Source organism: Ixodes scapularis, unplaced genomic scaffold, assembly GCF_016920785.2.
Source record: "Ixodes scapularis isolate PalLabHiFi unplaced genomic scaffold, ASM1692078v2 PGA_scaffold8__174_contigs__length_109621045, whole genome shotgun sequence".
Classification (NCBI taxonomy): Eukaryota; Metazoa; Arthropoda; class Arachnida; order Ixodida; family Ixodidae; genus Ixodes; species Ixodes scapularis.
The window spans coordinates 69383654-69403780 of NW_024609883.1; the positions used below are offsets into that span (position 1 = coordinate 69383654).

Here is a 20127-nt window from a genome sequence, read left to right on the forward strand (position 1 = left end):
GTCTCAATACGATGGCTGACATAAATAGGAGATATATAGGAATTAACGATTTCCCCTTATGAAACACCTTAACATGGATATGCTGAGCTTGGCTTGGTAAAAGGCCCATATAGATATAAGTTCTTGCTTTGCAATTTCATCTTTGAGCGAGTACAAAAACAAAGACAAAACTGATACAACACACGTAGGCACCTGATCTTCCTTTATTTTAGACGGAGAGATTAAAATGCTGTAATCTCCGTTCTGGCTTCCAGAAACCTCAAGTAGGTCTTTCAAATTAACCTAATCATGTCTATTCTGACTACGAGTTTTGTTTCTAAATGTGTTACTTGCTTTCATGGCATGTTTTATGTTTGCGACTTTAATAAAACAATGAAGATCGTTTATGTACAAAACTCAGTTGCCAAGTTTAATTCCTAGATGTGAACCTTCCTCGCACGGTAAAAATGTGAGTTTTCAAGCACAAAAGTAAATCTACAACTGTGTCCATTTTCGTAGCAGGTATTTTTATGCTTAGGGAATCAATCGGGAATAACCGTAACGCTGACAGAACTAAGAAGCTGGCATCCCTCCCGACTGAGCAAAGACTTGACAAAATCTTGACGCATATTGTGCCACCACCAGGGTGTAAGATAGACAGGTGGGGAAACGGCCCATAGAAGCCTACCGCAGCGCCGTGACCGGATTGTGTACTCGTCTGCTTGCGGGTACCCCCGACTTCCGACAGGTGGCGCTGCGGCGAGAGGAAAAAAATCGGAATCGGATTTGCGTGGAACTCTATGGGAGACTGCGCAAAATAAACCGAGAGCACAACAGTCTTTCATTAAAAATCCACAAAAAACCATCTCCGTCAGTTTAGCCGGTCGCCATCGGTCGCCCACCCGGAGTGAGAGTTCGCGGTGCTCCACATAGATGGCGCCACAGAAAAAGAGAAAACCGAGGGGGACGCAATTCGGTCGCTCATTTGGCTCTCGTTTCCCCACCTGTCTATCTTACACCCTGGCCACCACTCGCCACACGCGAAGCTGTAGCAATAAGCTGTGAAGTCTCAGCTTTTTGGTTTTGTCTATTAATCAGGAACCCCTAAAAACATTATACTAACTGTAACTTATAGTTTGTCTTATTTTCTTTGTTAGCTCTGACTGCACAAACTTGAGCTGAGCTTACTGCTGACAAAGCACGCAAAGTATTCAGCCAGGTGTGCGAAGCAATTTCGGCCAAAGCACATTGCAGCAGCGCTGAAAGAGGGAAAACCTGTCCACAGCAGAGCTACGTCGAGGTACTTTTTCATAGAGCGAAAGCGTTCATTTCGACGACTGGAATGATAGCTGCAACACAAAGCTTCCGGTTTTAAGATATCGTAATATGGTTTTTAACAGCAGAAAAATAAAGACGACACGAGGCATTTACTCGAGTAATAGCCGCACTTTTCATGAACAAAGCCCTTGCGTCTTCTTTCTTGCAGAACACACGTACAGCCAATCATCGCGTTCTGCTTGAAACACGCAGTAAATAACAAGGCCGAGAACACGATTCTCTGTGAAAATGCGATCTGAGCAGATAGCATTTTCGCGTGAAGACGTTATCCCTGTCCCGTAAATCGCCGCCATTGTTCTGCCGATCGCGGTAATTCGCCATTCCCGTGCTCCGCGTGAAAACAGACGCACATGCTATGTTTATAAGAACTGGGTACAAAAATCATAAAGCCTAAATGTAGCATTTCCCCTTGCTCCTCTTCCCAACTTTTGTTGAGAAAACAAACTTTTCTAAAAATGATTAAAATTGGATTTTTTATTGCGAAAATGAGTCGATAATTAAAAATGTTTCAGGCAAATCAAAACACCCACCTTGACACGCGTTTTCGATTTCGAATGAAACCGCCCTTCTAAGCGGGTCGAACCTTCTGAAATCCGTGAAAAGCAATAACGTTTGAGAAATGCCATGAAGTGCTATCGAAATTACCGTATTTTCCAGACTATAGTCAGCACTCGGAGTATAATCCGCAGAAATCAATTTCAGATAGGAAAAAAATTGGTTAATTTCACTCACATTGCAGGCCTCTTCGCCTTTCTTTTTAATAACGCTAGGTATATATTTAGTTTTTTGCTCTCGTGAAACCGGTTCCGTGACTTTAAAATGCTCATTGTGTATAAGTTAGCCGCTGAGTGAAATAGTTTAAGCGATCAGCAAACCGGCTGTGGGCTCCAGTTAAGTGTTTCTGCGACTGTTCTTCCACGCGCTGTTCGCTCAGATGACGCAGCTGTCGCCCACAGCGCGGACCAACAACCCACCCGGCTACGTGGTGTCCATCCTCGGGGTCGACTGTTTCCAGCTTGCCACCAGTTTGTTCCTGGTTCCCATTCCGCTCTTCGGTCTCTTCTGCTACCCCGTCGTCCTGGTGATGCTCGTGGCACGGGTCGGGCTCGGCCCTGTCCTTTTCTGCCTCGCCTGGATCTTCGGTGCTGTCCTACTGCCCCTTCCAGTGTCCGGGGTTCAAAGCTTTCTCTGGGTATGTCCAAGCGCAGGACGTCATCTTAAAAGCGACAGTATGGTCGAGCTAAGTAAGGATAGTATCCAGGAAGTGTTAGGAGGTGGTAGGCGGTAAGGTGTCTCGATGCCAGTGTGGCAGAGGTAACCAACGTCATCGCGTGACCGATAGTAGAAGCCGTCATGGGAACGCCGGCATGCGCAGAGTGATCCGTGTTTTGCAATGGATTTCTAAATTTTGCGTGCGGAAACGGGTGCCCTCACAAAAATATTTCTACCAACGTTTAATATTGAGTCAAAATCTTTAGATCAAGATTTAATGGCACATTTCGAGACAAAAATTTGTCGATTTATTACGGAATCACAAGAAGATTGAAATACGCGGTGGTTGTTGTGGATCTCGAAGTTAGCGGCTTTAACAACAAAAGCGACCGCTTTCTCCGCATTTTTATTTGGCACCGGCAGGCGTTGTTCTTCTCATAGTCACTGGAAACTTAAAAAAGCATATGTAAAGGAAAAAAATTCTTAAACTGCCTGGAAGAAAAAGAGTGTCATAAATTTAATTTCAAAGGAAAAATAGAAATAGAGCTATATTTATGGCGCGAAACGAATTTGTAGATGACGCCCACGGGAGCTGTCTTCTAGAGTCACGTGACTGACCACTAGTCACGTGGTAGACCTGTGCGTCGCCACCACCGCTGAAGTCCCCAGACCGCCACGCACGCTAAGCGCAGCGCGCCGGCGACTCAACGCGTTCTTTTTTTTTTTATCTTTTTTTACGCATAAAGTAATTTCAGATATTGTTTAACATATAAACAAGTCGTATTTTTCGGCCACAATGCGCGAAGAAACGAAAGCAATAGCTGTAGCATGGTCGCACAATGCGCATGGAAGGGTGCCGTCACGTACCTGAAGACGGACGTGCGACGTGGTTAATTGTCAGAGCCGTCGGAGTTGGCGTCGTAGATGCCACTGACGACCGCCACCAGTGCTCGCTGATCCGTGAAGTAGGTGAGTGAACAAGCTGGAAGTTTCTAAAACCATCCAACATTACGCGTAGCAACTGGATACTGACAAAGTGGGATTTCGCATAACGCGATTAATGTTTGAAAACAAGTCTTTCAAGCAGACGACACGGAAGACTTTTCTCTCCTCGCATCGTTACTGGCGGAATGCCAGGGCTCTCCGCTTACCGCGGCCGACGGGAAAACACGACTGCCCTGGCCTCACGCCAAGAGCGGAGATAAGTGTTTTTCCTTAGCGGCGACAACAACGGACGAGATCGAAATATCTGCAAAGTGTAGCCCGTAAAACTATCGCTTAAAAAAAACAAAAAACTTCACAAGTCCTACTAACGAAAATAACCCTGGAAAAGTGATTATCGTCATCATTACTTAGCAATTTTTCTTCACGCCGCCGCCGAAAGGAAACACTCCGGCGCGCCGCCGCCGTCAATTTCTGACCTGCACACAGGTCTATCACGTGGTGCTAGCGCTGTTTCGGGAGCTTCCTAAGGTTTCTAAAAGTTGTTATTAATCTTAATTTTTTGTTGCACCTAAAACGACGATTGATAACTGCCTTTTAGAGCCCATAAAATCTCGCGAAACAGCGCATGCACCATGTGACTTAGTGGCCAGTCACGTGACTCTCGTAATCACATTTCTGCGGGCTCCCTCAGGCGCCAACTACGAATTCGTCTCGCGCCGTAAATATAGCTCTAAAAATTAATTTTTTTAGGAAAAGTAATTTTATGGCATCCTTTTTCAATCCAGGCTGTTTAAAAAAAATAGTTTCTTTTGCGTGCGTCTTTTAAGAGACGCAAGCCATGGCTTATCCGAAGCGCGAATTGGTCTGCTTCTTGCACAGGGGGTTGCGGTGGTGTAAGAACGCCGAGCTCCGATTCGCTCGATTGAAACGATAGTGGCTAGACCTTAGGGCAGCTAGCATTGAGGTCGCACCCCCTATTCGTCCAATCAGAGCCAATCAAAAGTCGGCATTTTTACGTCACCACAACCCCTGCGCAAGTAGCAGACCAACTTGCGTTCGGCATTATCTTCGGGATTCTTGCTTCGTGGATCATCCTTCGATGTTCTTTTCGGCTTATGCCGCAACTTGATTGGCTGATAACAGATCGCTCGGGACTTTCCACTTTCTGTATTCCTTAGCCGGCAGCGACTATAGATCAACTCAACTCTCTGACGTTAGCCCGGTGCGGTGGCGCTGCTGTTGGTGGTACTGCGCGTGTGACGATGCTTCGCCTCAGGCGACTCTGGTTTCTGTGCACGCTCAATGTCCACACCCGGTGTGGGCAAACGCGGGCTTCTTGATGAACAGTGTGTTGGTCAACAGTTGACTCTAGTGAAGCTACGATGCCTTGAAAGCTTCCCGAACTATTTTCTTTACCTCGCCTTAAAAAGGGGTCTCCTGATTTTCAACCCGACGGCGTCGTAAGTGCCACGTCCTCCCCGGCCGCGATCGTGGCGTTGTCACAGCAGCGATAATAGATAGACGCCTGTTTTGCTGCAGGTCGCTCTCCGGCGTGGCAGTCCACGGAAGCTTCAACAAGCAGGAGTGTGCAGTCCGCGACGACAGCGACACTTAAGCAGGGAACAGATGAGCGATGAAAACGAGCGCACCGCGGCATTATCGTAGCAACCGGTGCTGGCGTCCCTATGCGTCACTTCCGCGCGGCGCAGCGTCGCTGGGATCTGATCGATACAGATAAAGCCGCGCGGTGCGCCTGTGGCGCGCCTATGCGGAGAGCAAATCGTCCGCTTCTTGCGCAGGAGTTGCGGTGACGTCAGGTCTACCCACTGTCTTTAGATCAGAGCCAATCAGAGCTCGGCGTTCTGCCGTCACCATAACCCCTGCAAAAGCAGACGAACTTGCGCTCGGCGTAGCGGAGAGCGGCCGGCGCCGCGCGGCGCCTACTTTCACCGCTCATGTCTTCAATTCTTTACATTCACTATGACGCCGTTGCTTTCGGCCGGGACTTCTGGCGCCAAACGCCGGGTTCCCGACATCCGACTACATGACATAGAGAGCCTGCATTAAAGAGTTTCCGACTGTTCGATCAGGGTCACGTGGTTTCTGGGAGCTACGAGAATGTGCCGAACGCGTTGGTCGTTTGCGAGCGTCTGCGCCTTTCCGCTTGCTTTTCTCCTTGGCGCGCGAAAACGCAGCGCGCATGCGCACTTGAGAAAAGCCTTCGCCAGGGGCGTCCGCCATTAAAGTGATATAAGCGCTCCCCATGATTAGAGATGTAACTTTTTTTACGATCTAGGCTCTCTAACATGACACGCCGGTGACTGTGATGTTATTTGTTGCTACTTCGGGACACCTTTTGATGAGTATGCGGGATAAGACGCTGAACAATCATGTCGCAGATGCGTTCCAAGCACTGTAACAAACCCGCCCGAATCCAGAAAATACTTTTTATTAACCACACAACAACAGTTGTACAGGAACCTAAATAGAAGTGACCTCTATTTACGTACCGTCCTCCAGAAACGTGCGCTGAAGGCCCGGGACGAGCGGCTGAAGCAGATGTGCGACCTCCTCTCCTCTGTGCGCTTGGTGAAAATGTACGCCTGGGAGGACGCCCACATGGCCAAGATTCAGCTGTCCAGGGACGCCGAGACAGCGCATCTGTTCCAGATCAACCTCCTTGACGGCATCATCGACTCGCTCTACGGCGCCTCCAGCTCGGTGGTACGCTTCATGGAGTACTCGTGAAAAAAGACCTGCTCGCGTGAAAACCATCCCCGCGAATTCTATGCTGGACAGATCGTCGCTGTCTTCTGAAGGAATTCACACTCTGTTTTCCTTTAAGTCCGACGATCTGACGACATTACGATCCGATGGCGTCAGTCAAGTAGCGTCTAAAGTTCACCGTCGATCGCTCGTCGTCTTTTCGCGTTTGCTAGAAAACGGAGGGAGGCGCAGGCACCGAGTATATTGAAGTATCACGGTGCGCACCCCGACTGAACTAATTGAACTAGGCTCGTGCCACATTGGCGCGAAATTGACCGATAAACATATATAGCGTTCAAACCATTTCGGGATCGACAGAGGAAGTTACGGTGCTGTGACCCTCCAATGCAATCTTCTCTTGCGGGCAGAGTTTTAGCTAAGGTAAAAGTGTCCACCCCTAGCTTACCCAAGTACAAGACATTCGAACAAAGTCCTTAACTGAAAGCCTACAGTTACACTGTTCTATGCCTTGGATAAGCGCTGTTTCAGAAACAAAACCCGCACTGCAATATGTTCTGCCCCAAGGACAAAATACGCCATGTGACTGACTCAGAAGGCACAGTTGACCGAGCAATTTGTTCGGGTCGTCCTGTGGATTTTAAAATTATAAGATAATTCGTTGCGTCCTAATCATTGTCAGTGTTGCGTTGGTCCTCACTTAGCCCTAAAGTAACCTTATATATGTCATTAAAAAAGGAACCTCCTAGATGCCCAAAGATGGCGACCGAGGTTGGTGAAAAAACTTAGCTCCTTCGGGGCCCATATGAAGCTAATTCTCTGAAACATGTCAGCTGCTTGGAGGCTTGCAGGATGATAATTTTAAAGTTCTTACCAGGGCTTCAGATATCATAGTGATTTGTTCGTGTACATAATTATGCATTACACGTGAAGCAAATGGTCAATCAACATCTTGTTGTCTTCCAGATGACCATCCTGCTCTTCGGTGCTATGACGTTTCTTGAACCAACGCTGGCACTTACGCCATCGTTGTCTTTCTCTTGTATCTATTTGCTGTCACTGAGCGACATGGTCACCAACGGAGCTTCGTCGCTGTTGCGCTTAAGGAGTCAGGTGTGTGCAATCACGTTTCTTCCGCGTTGGAATGCCTACCATCACATCGCCAAAGAAACATCTACAATAAGCCCAGCGAGGAGGGTTAGAGCAGTCTTTTTATAGCCTATTTAGCATAATTGACAAGAATGCAAAGTGGCGCTGGCAATATTAGATGCACGTAAAGAAAGCACGAAATCAATTTTAATTGAAATGGGCAAAGCGAAGAAAGTGACGAAATATATTTGCAAAGGGCTATGTCGCCAGCCTGTCACGAATGTGCTGGCGGACGTGCTAGCGAACATAATGAACAAGCCTTGTTAAATCGAGTTTTTCTGCGAGCTGTAGCGTTACCGACCAGACAAAAACAAATGCTGCTGAACAAACGGCATTGCAGCAGGTCATCAAAAAGCTGTTCATAGTTAATAATAATAATATGAATAATAATAATACTAAAGGATTAAAACACGTTTACCTCCATCAAATATGATGGAGACAAAAAAAAGCTGCAGTAGGCAGTTTGATTGGTCCTTGGCCCCTTAACACTGCTCAAAAGCAAGCATGCGGAAAGTATAAAAAGACAACTTATACGATACAGACATCTCGCGTCCACTGTTTATATTCGTACAAACCAAGGCTCACCCACATACAAAACGTGAAACTAAAATAATAATCATGTGCAGAAATATAAGCGCATGTCCTTGAAAGTTAAATGTGGAAGTGTAAAATTTAACATTTGATTGCCATGATTTGTTTGCTGCGAGACCATCCTCCCTTTCTCTGCGTTACGGGTAGGGTACGGTGGAGAAAACTCCCTTAATAACGCAACTCTTTCTAGAAAGCCCGAGCCCGGTATTCTTTCGCTTTTAAAACTAGTACACATTGTGTGTGATATAATTTGTAAATATTAAATCTCTCATAGTTCTAAAAAAATCGGCAGAATGGAAGCCATATGGCACATTACATATTTTTCTCAGTATTGTCTCCTGCAGCAAACATAGTTTTTCAGTGTTAGTTGTTGTTATTGTGCCCCAAACAAGATGACAATACGTTAAGTAGAAGTAGAATAGTGATTTATAATGTAACAATTTAACGCTCGTAGATAGAATAGATCGGTAGCGATTTACGTTCCCCACTACCGAGCAAGCTTTGGAATAATACAGCTTATATGACTATTCCAGCTCATTGTCTCGCTAAAAATATAAAAACAACACATTAGTGTTTTGAAACAACTTGCAATTTCAGTGGGAGACTAACCATAGCGGAGGATTTTAGATAAAGCCAGAAGCTTTAATTTTGGTCAAAAAATCGCCGCTTTCGTTTTATTAATAATAATCTTTAGTCCGCCCAGCTTTTTATATTTGATAAAGTTTGCCATATTGTTTAATTCGTCACAGCCTTACGCAGAAAAAAAAATGCTTGTATCATCTAGGTACATAATATAAATTTCGCCTAATTATTAACGCTGATGATATCATTTATGTATAAATTAAAAAAGGCCCCCATATGCTTCCTCGTGGTACACCTGACTCAATAGACCGTAGAGTGGAATAATGACCGTTACTGTTAACATAATGGTGGCGATGTTGTAGGTGTGACTGTAAAAACAGTAGGGCATGTCCGCGAATGGCGTTATTTTCAAGCTTTTTGAGTACGACCTCGTAACTAAGACACTCAAATTCTTTTGTAAAATCTAAAAACACCCCTTTAACTAATTTTTTGCTTTCGAACTTTTCCAAAATAAATTTCTTTTGATCAAGAAGGGCTGTCTTTGTTGTGCACTTTTTCCTAAAACCAAATCGCGATCACGTTATGAGGCCATATTTATTCGAAACGTCTGGTAAACGATGATATAGTAACTTTTCCAAAGCTTTGAAAAACACGGGAAGTATAGAAGCAGGTCTATAGTTACCTAACTGATTTTATCTCCCTTTTTGTACAGTACAGACACCTTCGCTACTTGCATTCTTCTGGGAAACGGAAGATTCCAAAGAAAGATTAAACATGTAGGTTAGAATGGGAGCGTTTTGTGCAACAACGTGCTTAATTGAGCGAATTCACATTCCATTAGCATCGCAGATACCCAGACAAGTACACGTTACCCAGAAGAGTAACTAAATTCCGTTACTCGCTCAAAAAGTAAATAAATATGTTACTCGTTACCGATTTTGAAAAGGAGCGCGTTACTGTACCTCAAAAGAAGTGACTTACTTTTCTCGCTACATTGATGACCAAAAACAGAACTGCTTTTGTTTCATGGATTATTGCTTTATTTTCAGTGGTCGTTGCACTTGAGCAGTAGCTGCCTCTCTAAGTTTTCATCAAGTATGTTTACCCGCTTCACTGACGATACATCTCCGGCGACGCTGAAGAGTCGTTCTACTGACGCGCTCAAATGAACAACACCGCAGTGCTTCAGGAAAAGCTGGCGAATCCGGGATTCCCCTCCGTCTTTTGTGCTCTCTGCTTCTAATGTTCGAGGTTGACAACCGACTCTGTGCCTTTTCGTGTTTACCGTTACTGGTATCTTGGCCTTAAAAGTAACTAAGTACGTTACTCGTTTCTTTTTCAAAGAATTAAATTAGTACGTTACTCATTACCGAGAAAAGTAGGTAGCAGTAACTCGTTACATACATGTCTGCAGCTGCCGATATTTTTCAGGTGCATAATCCCATTAGTGATTTCTGAAGTGACAATTGATTCTAAAAATAGATCTGCAGTTCCTCTCACAAGTATATTTGGAAGGGCAATTTGCTATTGGCACTAACAGATATACTTACGAAATGTCCATTAAATACATTTGCCAATTCTCGACTGGTTAAACTTAAACCTCCATACTGCAATACTTCGATGATACCCGATACAGGAGCCCCGTTCACCATCGAACCGAGATGTTTCCACATTGTGACAGTGCGACCATTTGCCGACGAAAATACGCAAGAAAAGTAACATTTTTATGGCATTCTCTAGCTTTTTAGTCAAGCTGTTCCTCTAAGCCTTAAATTCCTTTAGAGTATGCGGGTCGCGTGTCTTAACGAGACGTTTATATATTACAACTTTCTTGCTATTTTTTTTATCAAATGGGAAGTTAACCATGGTTTACGAATCTTTTTTTCAATATTTTTACGAATATATAGAAAGTAAAAACCGTAGACTTTCCTGCGTAGGAACCGTACCCCAAACAATAGCTGCAATCTCCCGTCTAAAAGCATTGAGGCTATTTTTGCCTATGCGTTGAAAAACTGCAGGTTGGTATTTCATTAGTTTTCGAAATATATTATGCTTAGCCCACACAGAAATGGGAAGATGGTTACTCAGGTCACAACTTATAACTCCAGTGTTCACTCGATCTGTATGAAAATTAGTTATAAACAAATCTAAAATAGTTTTGGACTGTGTAAAGTAATTCTTGTGGGATGAACAATCGTGTTGACACATATGTAGATGGTAACTAAGTTCTCCATTCCCTTTTACGAAGCACTGTCAGAAGACATATCAATGTTTATATGGTTCCCACGAATGACGTTGCGTTCAATTTAGAGCGCAGCTCTTAGGCGCCCGTTTCCGGCTTGAGCGGCGTCGGCGTCGCCGTCGCCGTCGCTATCGGCGTAACCGCGCGGTGCGTTATGGGTAAATTTTCCCGAAGGAAACCGAGGTCCTCCCGAGGTCCTCCCGAAGGAGGACCTCGGACCCCGAAGGACCCGAAGGACCCCGAGGTCCTCCCGGAAGGGCGCCACGAGAGCGCACGACACAAGAGCGCCGACGGGAGAGCGCGCGACAGGAGAGCGCTGCGACACGAGAGCGCACGACGGGAGAGCGCCGCGACACCAGAGCGCACGACGGGAGAGCGCCGCGACACCAGAGCGCACGACGGGAAAGCGTCGCGACACGAGAGCGCCTGCCATTAGAGCGAGCGTCACGAGAGCGCATGTGCGTGCCTTGTTTTCTCGAATAGAACGATTTTTACGTCATTTTATTGGTTGAGGACGCAGACCTGTGGGAAGTTTAAAAAATACAATTGTACGGCTAAACGCCGTAAAATGTAACCAAACATTCCGCGGACATACCCTTTGCAATTACCGGACACACAGAAAAACAAAAAGGACAAGGTCATATACCGTAAAACGTTTTGGTCCTGCTAAAAACGGGTTAGCTGCGTTAGAGACGTCTTCTTCTGTAGTTTTTCTTCGGCTTCATGGTGTCCAAATTTTCCGCCTCACTTTCCCGTTTGCACATCATGATTAACTATCCCCAGCTCGCCTGGACATTAACTGTATTGTTTGAAGAACGTTTGACACTGAAAAATTGAATGCAGTTCATGAGAACGTGAACCCTAAGACCTCTTTCCCTTTCCACTTATCTCTGAACAAAGGGCTGCTTCTTTTCACAGGTTCGAAAATAACTTTGGAGAACAATGGAAAGACGATCTCTTCGTCGCACTAAACCTGAACGAAAGAAATACAAGCATTGGAGAGGACAACCTGTGTGTTCTTTCACTGGAAAGCGGGTTAATTTAAACGTTCAGGTTTAACCCGAATTTTCTAAGGAGGCACACGCGAAGTTCCGGGACACGATTCTGGAGATACGGTGAAAGGGGTTACAACTTCCATGTCGGTCGGCCTTTGTTCATACGTAACAAAGGTCAAACTGTCCACCAATAACACCTATCGTTATTGGGAGAAACCCTTCCAAGGTTAATCAATCGTCAACCATGGGTATAGAGGCGAATATAAAAGGGGAGCTGGGCACTGCGGGCGTTCGTGACGACTAAGTCGGATCTTCCAACGGAGTGCTGTTCTGGACGTGGAAATGCTATCGATCACAAAGTCCAAGAAAGATCATCCACTTTTGCAACACAATGGTTATTCCTATCGCCTGGATAGACTGAACGAGAACACCGGACAGAGGACATGGAGGTGCTCGAAAAAAAGCTGCAGCGGTCGAGCCACAACAGCGGGGTGGGACAGTGCACTGACCCTCGTCAAGGTAAGCAAACGGTTATTGTACCATAAAACTTCTGTCTCTAGAATTTTTGATTTGTCAGAACTCGATTATGCGATCGAGCTCTTACGTACGCCGCCTTCAGAGTGCCACCACCGAGTCGCCTTCAGTGTGCCATTTTTATAATAACATACTTTTAATATATCTGCACACTTGCGCAGACCACCGGCGAGCACCAGGGTCACCTGCCGAATCACGATGTCTGTCGGGCAGAGGAAGTGATTGCTGCGGTCAAGCAGAAAGCCAGGACAACCGATTATCAACCGCGAATGATGATTGCGCAAGCTACCAGTGGCCTAACAAGTAAGCAGAGATATTTCACCAGGATTCTAACTAAACAAGTTCTTTAGATAATCGTGGTCGTCGTCATCGCAAGGAATCCTATAAATTTATAGACAACGACCTAAACTAAAAAGGATAAAAATAAAAGTTTGTTTTCTCACTCTCTCTCTCCAGCAGCCCCAAATACTTTCGTGGTGTTTCTAAGTGCAGAAAATTGACGATTTAATTACAGGTTCTGAGCGGCTGAAGCTTCCCTCGGTAAGCGCATTGGCCCGCTCAGCACAAGGGCACGCCGCGCCTTAAACATGTCGCTGCCTGCTCCACAGCATATTCACGAGATCGACCTCCCCAGCTGGCTTGAATCGCTTCCAGACGGGCGATCGTTCTTGCTGTATGACTCTGGCGCACAAGACAAAGATCGCCTATTCATGTTTGCGACGGACGAGAACCTTCGACTCCTCAGCCAGTACGCTGACTGGTTCGCCGATGGCACTTTCGACGTCTCGCCGTCGCTCTTCCATCAGGTACGACGCACGCCTATGTTGCTCTACATATGTAAGACCTGGCGGCTTTAAATTTTTGTTCTAAAAATTTGTATGTGACTACAGTGCGACGCTTCCATCTCATCGTGCCGCTTCCAAAATAGTGCGCCCTTACTTTGCAGGTCTGTACCATCCACGGACTTGTTCATGGCAAGGTGCTACCGCTAGTCTACTGCCTGATGACCAAACGGAGCCAGGAAGCCTACGGGCGCGTTTTCAGGACACTCAAGGAACTTTGCCCCCGACTGTCACCTCAGACGTTAATGATGGATTTTGAAGTGACGGCCAAGCGAGCTTTTCAGTCGGTGTTCCCGACAGCCAAAGTGACGGGCTGCTTCTTCCACCTAAAACAGTCGTTTGTTCGTCGGATGCAGGAGGAGCACCTCATCGTCAGGTAAATCAGTCAAAATAACAAGTAATTATTGACCTCTCAGGTATGAAATTTTCTACGCAGATATCGTGAGGACGGTGACTTCCGAAGAAGAGTGAGCATGATACCGGCACTGGCGTTTGTTCGACCCGGTGACATTGCGCGAGGTAAAGAGAATTTTTAGTACAGGCGGGCAAGGCTTCGTGCGTTGCCAGCCTCGTTGTCATATCAACGTCGTGCAAGACTGATTTCCGTTACTTGTCTGGATTGGTTCTCGTTAAATCTGGTCTTAGTTTAAGAATTTATGTACATTGCTTTTGTAATTATCAGCATTTTGCGTTTGTTTGTGTCCAGGACTGGAAGAGCTCCAAGACGATGCTCCCTCAACAGACGACGGCCTCAACAAAATGTTCGATTACTTCGAGAGGACGTACGTGGGCTCCAGCATCGGAAGGAGCCGCTCGCGTAGGCCAGCACTTTTCCCGCATGACTTCTGGAGCTGCTACGAACGGATCACCGAAGGGCTCCCGAGGACCAACAACCACGTCGAGTCCTGGCACAATGCATTCCAGAAGTCCTTGGGGCTGCATCATCCGGACACGTACAAGCTAGTGGCCGCATTCCTAAGGGAGCAGAGCTTGACAGAGCAGAAGCTGGCAGATGTACTTCGCGGAGAGCCTCAAAGGAGCAGCAAGGCCACCTACGTCCGCGTAGCAAAGAATCAGAGCAAGCTGGTTGAAGAGTACGACCAAAGGTGCATGCTAGAGTACCTCCGCGGTGTCGCGCAATCATTCAGTCTTTGAAATTTTTTTTTAGTACTATGGAACGGAAATTGATAAACAACTATATTTCCGAAACTCTGTATCTTGCGTCTTCATTACTAGTTTGCGGAAATTGTATTTTTTAGACTTCCCACAGGTCTGCGTGCTCAGCCAATAAAATGACGTAAGGCGTTCGATTCGAGAAAACAAGGCGCGCACATGCGCTCTCGTGACGCGCGCTCTAATGGCAGGCGCTCTCGAGTCGCGACGCTCTCCCGTCGTGCGCTCTGGTGTCGCGGCGCTCTCCCGTCGTGCGCTCTCGTGTCGCAGCGCTCTCCTGTCGCGCGCTCTCCCGTCTGCGCTCTTGTGTCGTGCGCTCTCGTGTCGTACAGCCGGTCCTCCCGAGGTCCTTCGGGAGGACCTCGGGTTTCTTCGGGAGGACCTCGGAAGGACCTCGGGAGGACCTAGGGCTCCTTCGGGAGGACCTCGGGAGGACCTCAGGTTCCTTCGGGAGGACCTAGGGGGGGGGTCACGTGACGATGACGTCATCAGTGATGATGCCGATGCGGATGCCGATGACGTCATCAGTGGCGTCACTGATGACGTCATCAGTAACAATGACGATGGCGATGCGGATGCCAATTACTTCATCGGCATCCGCATCGTCATCGTCATCATCACTGATGACGTCATCGTCACGTGACCCCCCCAGGACCTCGGGTTCCTTCGGGAGGACCTCGGAAGCACCTCGGGTTTCTTTGGGAGGACCTCGGAAGGACCTCGGGTTCCTTCGGGAGGACCTCGGAAGGACCTCGGGTTCCTTCGGGAGGACCTCGGGAGGACCTCGGGCTCCTTCGGGAGGACCTCGGGAGGACCTCGGGTTCCTTCGGGAGGACCTAGGGGGGGTCACGTGACGATGACGTCATCAGTGATGATGACGATGACGATGCGGATGCCGATGACGTCATCAGTGACGTCACTGATGACGTCATCAGTGACGATGGCGATGCGGATGCCAATGACTTCATCGGCATCCGCATCGTCATCGTCATCATCACTGATGACGTCAGTCATGATGACGATGGCGATGAGGATGCCAATGACGTAATCGGCATCCGCATCGTCATCGTCATCGTCACTGATGACGTCATCGTCACGTGACCCCCAGGTCACGTGACCCCTCCCCCGAGGTCACGTGACCCCCCCCTCCTTCCGAGGTCAACTGATCCCCCCAGTACCCTTCCCTCCTCCTCCTCAAGAGCTGCGCTCAAATTCTGCGTTACAGGGAGTTGTAAACGGCTTTCATTTTTATTTGTAAACACAAATAATGGCAAACAAATGATATTCTACAGTCCGGTGGGTGATAGAAGGCAGCGAATACATTTTTTATTGCTACGTAAGCACAAGAGTTCTAAATCTTTTGTCATAAGATAATAGTTGCTCAGTAGTTCCCAATCGATATCCTTTTAATCAAAACGGCCGATCCTCCCCCCCCCCCCCCCCCCCCGCGCTTTGAAGTGCGGTTTAAAACGTGTATCATGGGAGCGTAAGGGAAAAACATCCGAATCGTCGTTACACTAGGCCTCAGTAAACATTATGATATCAAAGAACACACCATACTGTTCAGAAAACAATTCAATGTCTGCTTTTTTGTTTATTGCGGACTGTGTATTAAATGAAAACACTTTACTTGCAAATTATATTATTTCTCAATGAGAACTCATCCGAAAGTAGTGGAAGGAGAGGCGTACTCTCTCCCATTGAAGAAGTCACCATGCGTTTAATAAAAAATTCTAGAGTATGAGTGACGTCAGTATAAAACTACGACGGTATGGTTCGCAATTCTTCGACACTCCTTACCACAAAGACATCCTCGCCATTTTTACGCCTGACAGCGATTTCTCAGGCACTTCTAGACTTCATGCCACCTCGTTCACTTTGCTTAACAGATCTTCGTTTTCAGTTTTTGGTGTACCGCGGAATTCCAAACTAAGCTTCCGACTTCTCCATTTAAGGTCATGAAGCTCCAGCTTTAACTCGTCAAGTTCCATAGTTTCGTCCTGTTAATCGATTATTTCAACTCTAGTTTTGAAATTTTTAACCTCTTTGTGGCGTTCCGTGACGGTTTTCAGTATTCCGTCATACTGTGCCGATATTCATAATGACCGACGCTTCTATGCTACGACTGCCTCCTCAAGATCTAGCAGGTCATCTAGCTTTTTGTTCATGAACGCCAACATTATCCATATGCCTCCATCTGGTCTTTGCCTGCAGGTCGCGCAGCCTTTCAGTTTTGCAGCTCGACAGGTGGAGCGCTTCCAAGCTTTGTGATAAGACTCGCCTTTTGTTTTCAGTGTTGCTTCAGAAGTTCCCGAACAACTCCCAGGGTGATACGAGTACCCACACTCACTACATAAAATTGATAGTTCATCATCGAGGATTTCATCTTTGCACTTGAAACTCAATGACGCAGCCATTTAAAAAAGTTATCACTGGCTGAAACGGCAAGGCGCCATAGGTAGCAGCAGCGGCTGACTTAATAATGTCGTAAACAAAGTAAGTAACGACAACGAACCTGCAAGGGCATATAGGAACAGATTAGCCCCTGAACTGTGGACCGCTGCTGCTGTCGCCAGGCTGTCCCGTTCTATGCTCGTGGCGCCTTTATGTCAAGATTGTTCCACGCGTATGCGGCCCGAGTCCGGTTCCGGCCGTGGGTGGGGTCGGAAGCTTCAACTCACCCAATTTAGATCACCGTAATCACAGCCGTGTAGTGAAGCGACTCAGCGGATCCCGCGACGCAGACTGCTTGACTTTGGCAGTGGAGTACGCGCCAACTGCCGCCGATTCGAACACCGGCCGCAGTGCCGACGAAGCGATCCGGGGACACCGGCACGCCATGCGCAGAATCCCCCTCGGCAAGCGTCTTTTGTATGCTGAAGAACAATCGGTCACTTCTGCGTTCGCACAGCAAAGCAAGGCCCCAAAGAAGCAGAGACGACAGCACAGATAACTAGCTCGCCATGCTCCGCGCAACCAGTTACGTGAACGCGATGCTTTCAAAGTATGAAATGCATGCCAAACACACAAAAGGATATGCACTAATAGTTTTTGCATGTCTTTCTTTTCTAAGGTATCGCTCGGTCTGAGGCGAATTGTGAAATTCTGTTCTGAGGGCAGCAACAAGGAAAACCGGTCCAAACGGCGAGGCGGGATGCGCAACAGGAAAGGTAGCCCTCATTACTTCTTCACGACGAATTTGGGAGTGGCTACCACGTGGCAGTTGGTACTTCGCACATAACATGACGACGAAGTTTGCACAAACGCTCGATTGCCCCTCTTTTTTTCGTTTTCGGATACGGTGCAGAAACTACTACATACCCTTAGACCGCCCGGCCTCCAGCAAAAGATCCATGCCTTCAATCCTGCTTTGGGTGCGCGCGCTTGCTCGAGGCGCACGAGATGCCGAAGCACTGTCGAAGGTAGAAATCTCATGCTGGAGGTGGGGCAGCCGAAGCCCCTTCCTTGCGTTCTCATCTTGCTGGTGACTATAGTGCGCAATAATAAGCTCGTCTGCAGCCCTAACTTTATTTTATTCGAATATCTATGCACCTATTTGTTTACAGTATTTTTAAAGCGAAAGCTTTGTACGCGAACCCTGCACGAACCTTCGTTGCTCGTGTTGGCGCTGGTCGCACCGTAACAATTCGTCACGGGAGATATTACCAGCAACGGAGCACAGCTGGGTTTGACGTCATAGTGAATGCGACCAATGGCATAGCACCATAAAAAATAGATGTGGGGATAAGCGGTGCGCTAATGACACTCGCGTCTCTCTCCCTCCTCCCATGCGAAGGAAGGTGGTGTGCTTGGTGGGGTAAAAACTGCGCGATAATAGACTGGTCTAATAAGAGCGGAGGCATTTCAGGAAAACAAAATATGCATGCCCGCATAAAAGAGGTCGATGACGAAGAGAAGTCCTGTATAATCCTCATTCCTTCGCCAGCTGTTGCGACGCATTTCATTCCAATAAAAATAGATTTTCGTTGAAAACTCATCAAGTTCTTTCGCATCTAAATTGCATTTTACGAAATTTTTAAGTTAGGCCGATTTATTTTTTGTATAGAGCCTATGCCTGAATAACCATTTGCGTTAATTAAGCATTTAGTGTCCAAGTATTGAACTTTAAGAAGGTGTAAATTCTTTTAACTTAGACAACTCTTTCGCTTTAGGTTGAACGCTTTCACTTCAACATGCACCGAAGCCATGGGCTATAGATGTAGGCGTGCACAGAGGCTATGCTTTTTAGAAAAATGATTTCGGCGAATTCGCAGTGCCTCTGGACAAACGCGGTTCACCATAAACAATGGGCTTATAGATATGTAACTAGTTTACATGATTAATCTCATTAATAAGTTACATGCGGTCTAATGAACGTCTATACCGTTTATGATTCTAGCGGTAAGCTGTGCACTCTTGCTTAGAGTTCAATCAACTATTTGGTGTATACGCTTGAAAAAACCTTTATATTTATTAATTGTAGCTGAACGCATGCTTGTACGACATTTTCTCTGGAACGGCAGAACTCTTTCGGTTTGACTTAGGTTCCGTGCACCTGGAGAAGTGCTCCTTCACTTGGACACAGAATGGAAATCAGAAACTCAGCTCTGGACTCAAGATTACATCCTTGGACATTGAGCCGGGGACCCTCGTTGGTGTTGTAGGGTTTGTAGGGAGCGGAAAGTCTTCGCTCCTTGCCGCCATTATGGGCGACATGCATCGCATCGAAGGATCAATTCAAGTAACGGTAAACTGACTCACTATAACAAAATATAACAAAATAACCAATTTTCGTTTTTTTTGTATTTTAAGAGACCGTCCGAAAAAAACAAAACCTGATGACATTCACGTGAGGCGGCAGTGCATTTATTTATATTGCATTTGTGTAACAGGTATACACCATCCGCAAACAATGCCTTCTGCGAGCTGCCTTTTTTTTTTTTTCTTCTCAACTAAGCTATGGAACACGTTCTGAGCATTAGCGGTCTGAGCACACCTGTCAACAGCCCAGAGGCCGTAACTTTTTTTCCTGTATGATAAGCAGTTAAAAAGGGTACATACGCGTCTTGAAGTTCTGGAAGCAGCCCTCTGTTGTATGTGTGTTTAAATCACAAAGCTATCGAGTCCTCATAGCATGTGACGGTGGTTGACAGGGTGTCACGTTATAGCTCAACGACTGCCAGGCATTGGTGGTCACACTATATTCTTGACACGCGATTGGGTAACAACGTAAAACAACCTAATAACCAGAAGATCCGATGTGGAATTTAAACTTCAAAAGCATGGTACCTCGTTCTTAACCTGAGCATGACCGTTAATCGTTGGTCGTCAAAACTCAGATATCGTCTCTAAACTTTAAAATACAGGTGCCTCATCCTTACCTGAGCTTCTGGTCGTTAGTTTCTAAGAGCTCAAGTATGATCTCTAAAGTTTGGAAGCCTGATGCATCATTTTTGCTTCAGATTGATCGTTAATCACCAAAACTTGATGTATGGTCTCTAAACTTTGAAAGTCTAGCACCTCATCCTTACCTCAGCTTCTGGCCATTAGTCACCAAAAGCATAGGTATGGTGTCTAAACTCTTGAAGCCTGCCCGTTAGTCACCTCATCGTTCTGGCCGTTAGTGACCAAAAGCTCAGGTATGGTCTCTAAACTCTGGAAGCCTGGTTACTCATCCCACCTGAGCGTCTGTTCGTTAGTCACCAAAAGCTCAGGTATGGTCTCTAAACTCTGGAAGCCTGGTATCTCACCCTAACCCGAGTTTCTGGTCGTTAGTCTCAAAAGCTCAGGTATGGTCTCTAAACGCTGAAAGCCTGATACA

The 20127-nt window shown here is 46.5% G+C and overlaps 2 protein-coding genes across 2 annotated transcripts in view; both read left to right on the plus strand.

Annotated features, from left to right (window-relative positions):
- Nucleotides 1-2251: 2251 nt before the first annotated feature.
- Nucleotides 2252-20127, plus strand: part of LOC120841476 (ATP-binding cassette sub-family C member 2-like) — a 57866-nt gene continuing 39990 nt past the window's right edge. The window contains exons 1-5 of the mRNA XM_040501644.1: nt 2252-2509; nt 5995-6198; nt 7165-7311; nt 17380-17476; nt 18851-19053. Coding sequence (XP_040357578.1) covers nt 2252-2509; nt 5995-6198; nt 7165-7311; nt 17380-17476; nt 18851-19053 — 909 coding nt within the window. The remainder of the gene's footprint in view (nt 2510-5994; nt 6199-7164; nt 7312-17379; nt 17477-18850; nt 19054-20127) is intronic.
- Nucleotides 11442-14347, plus strand: LOC115321109. The gene is made up of 6 exons (XM_040501631.2): nt 11442-12276; nt 12453-12594; nt 12806-13097; nt 13238-13509; nt 13570-13652; nt 13840-14347. Exons 3-6 carry the CDS (start codon nt 12879-12881, stop codon nt 14286-14288), a joined length of 1023 nt encoding a protein of 340 aa, XP_040357565.1. The 5' UTR covers nt 11442-12276; nt 12453-12594; nt 12806-12878; the 3' UTR covers nt 14289-14347.

Excerpts from the sequence above, each read along its gene's own strand:
- LOC115321109 (XM_040501631.2), top strand. The coding sequence starts at position 12,879 with ATGTCGCTGCCTGCTCCACAGCATATTCACGAGATCGACCTCCCCAGC. Across the intron at positions 13,510-13,569 it reads GAGGAGCACCTCATCGTCAG|ATATCGTGAGGACGGTGACT; the intron begins GTAAATCAGTCA and ends TTTTCTACGCAG. Across the intron at positions 13,653-13,839 it reads ACCCGGTGACATTGCGCGAG|GACTGGAAGAGCTCCAAGAC; the intron begins GTAAAGAGAATT and ends GTTTGTGTCCAG.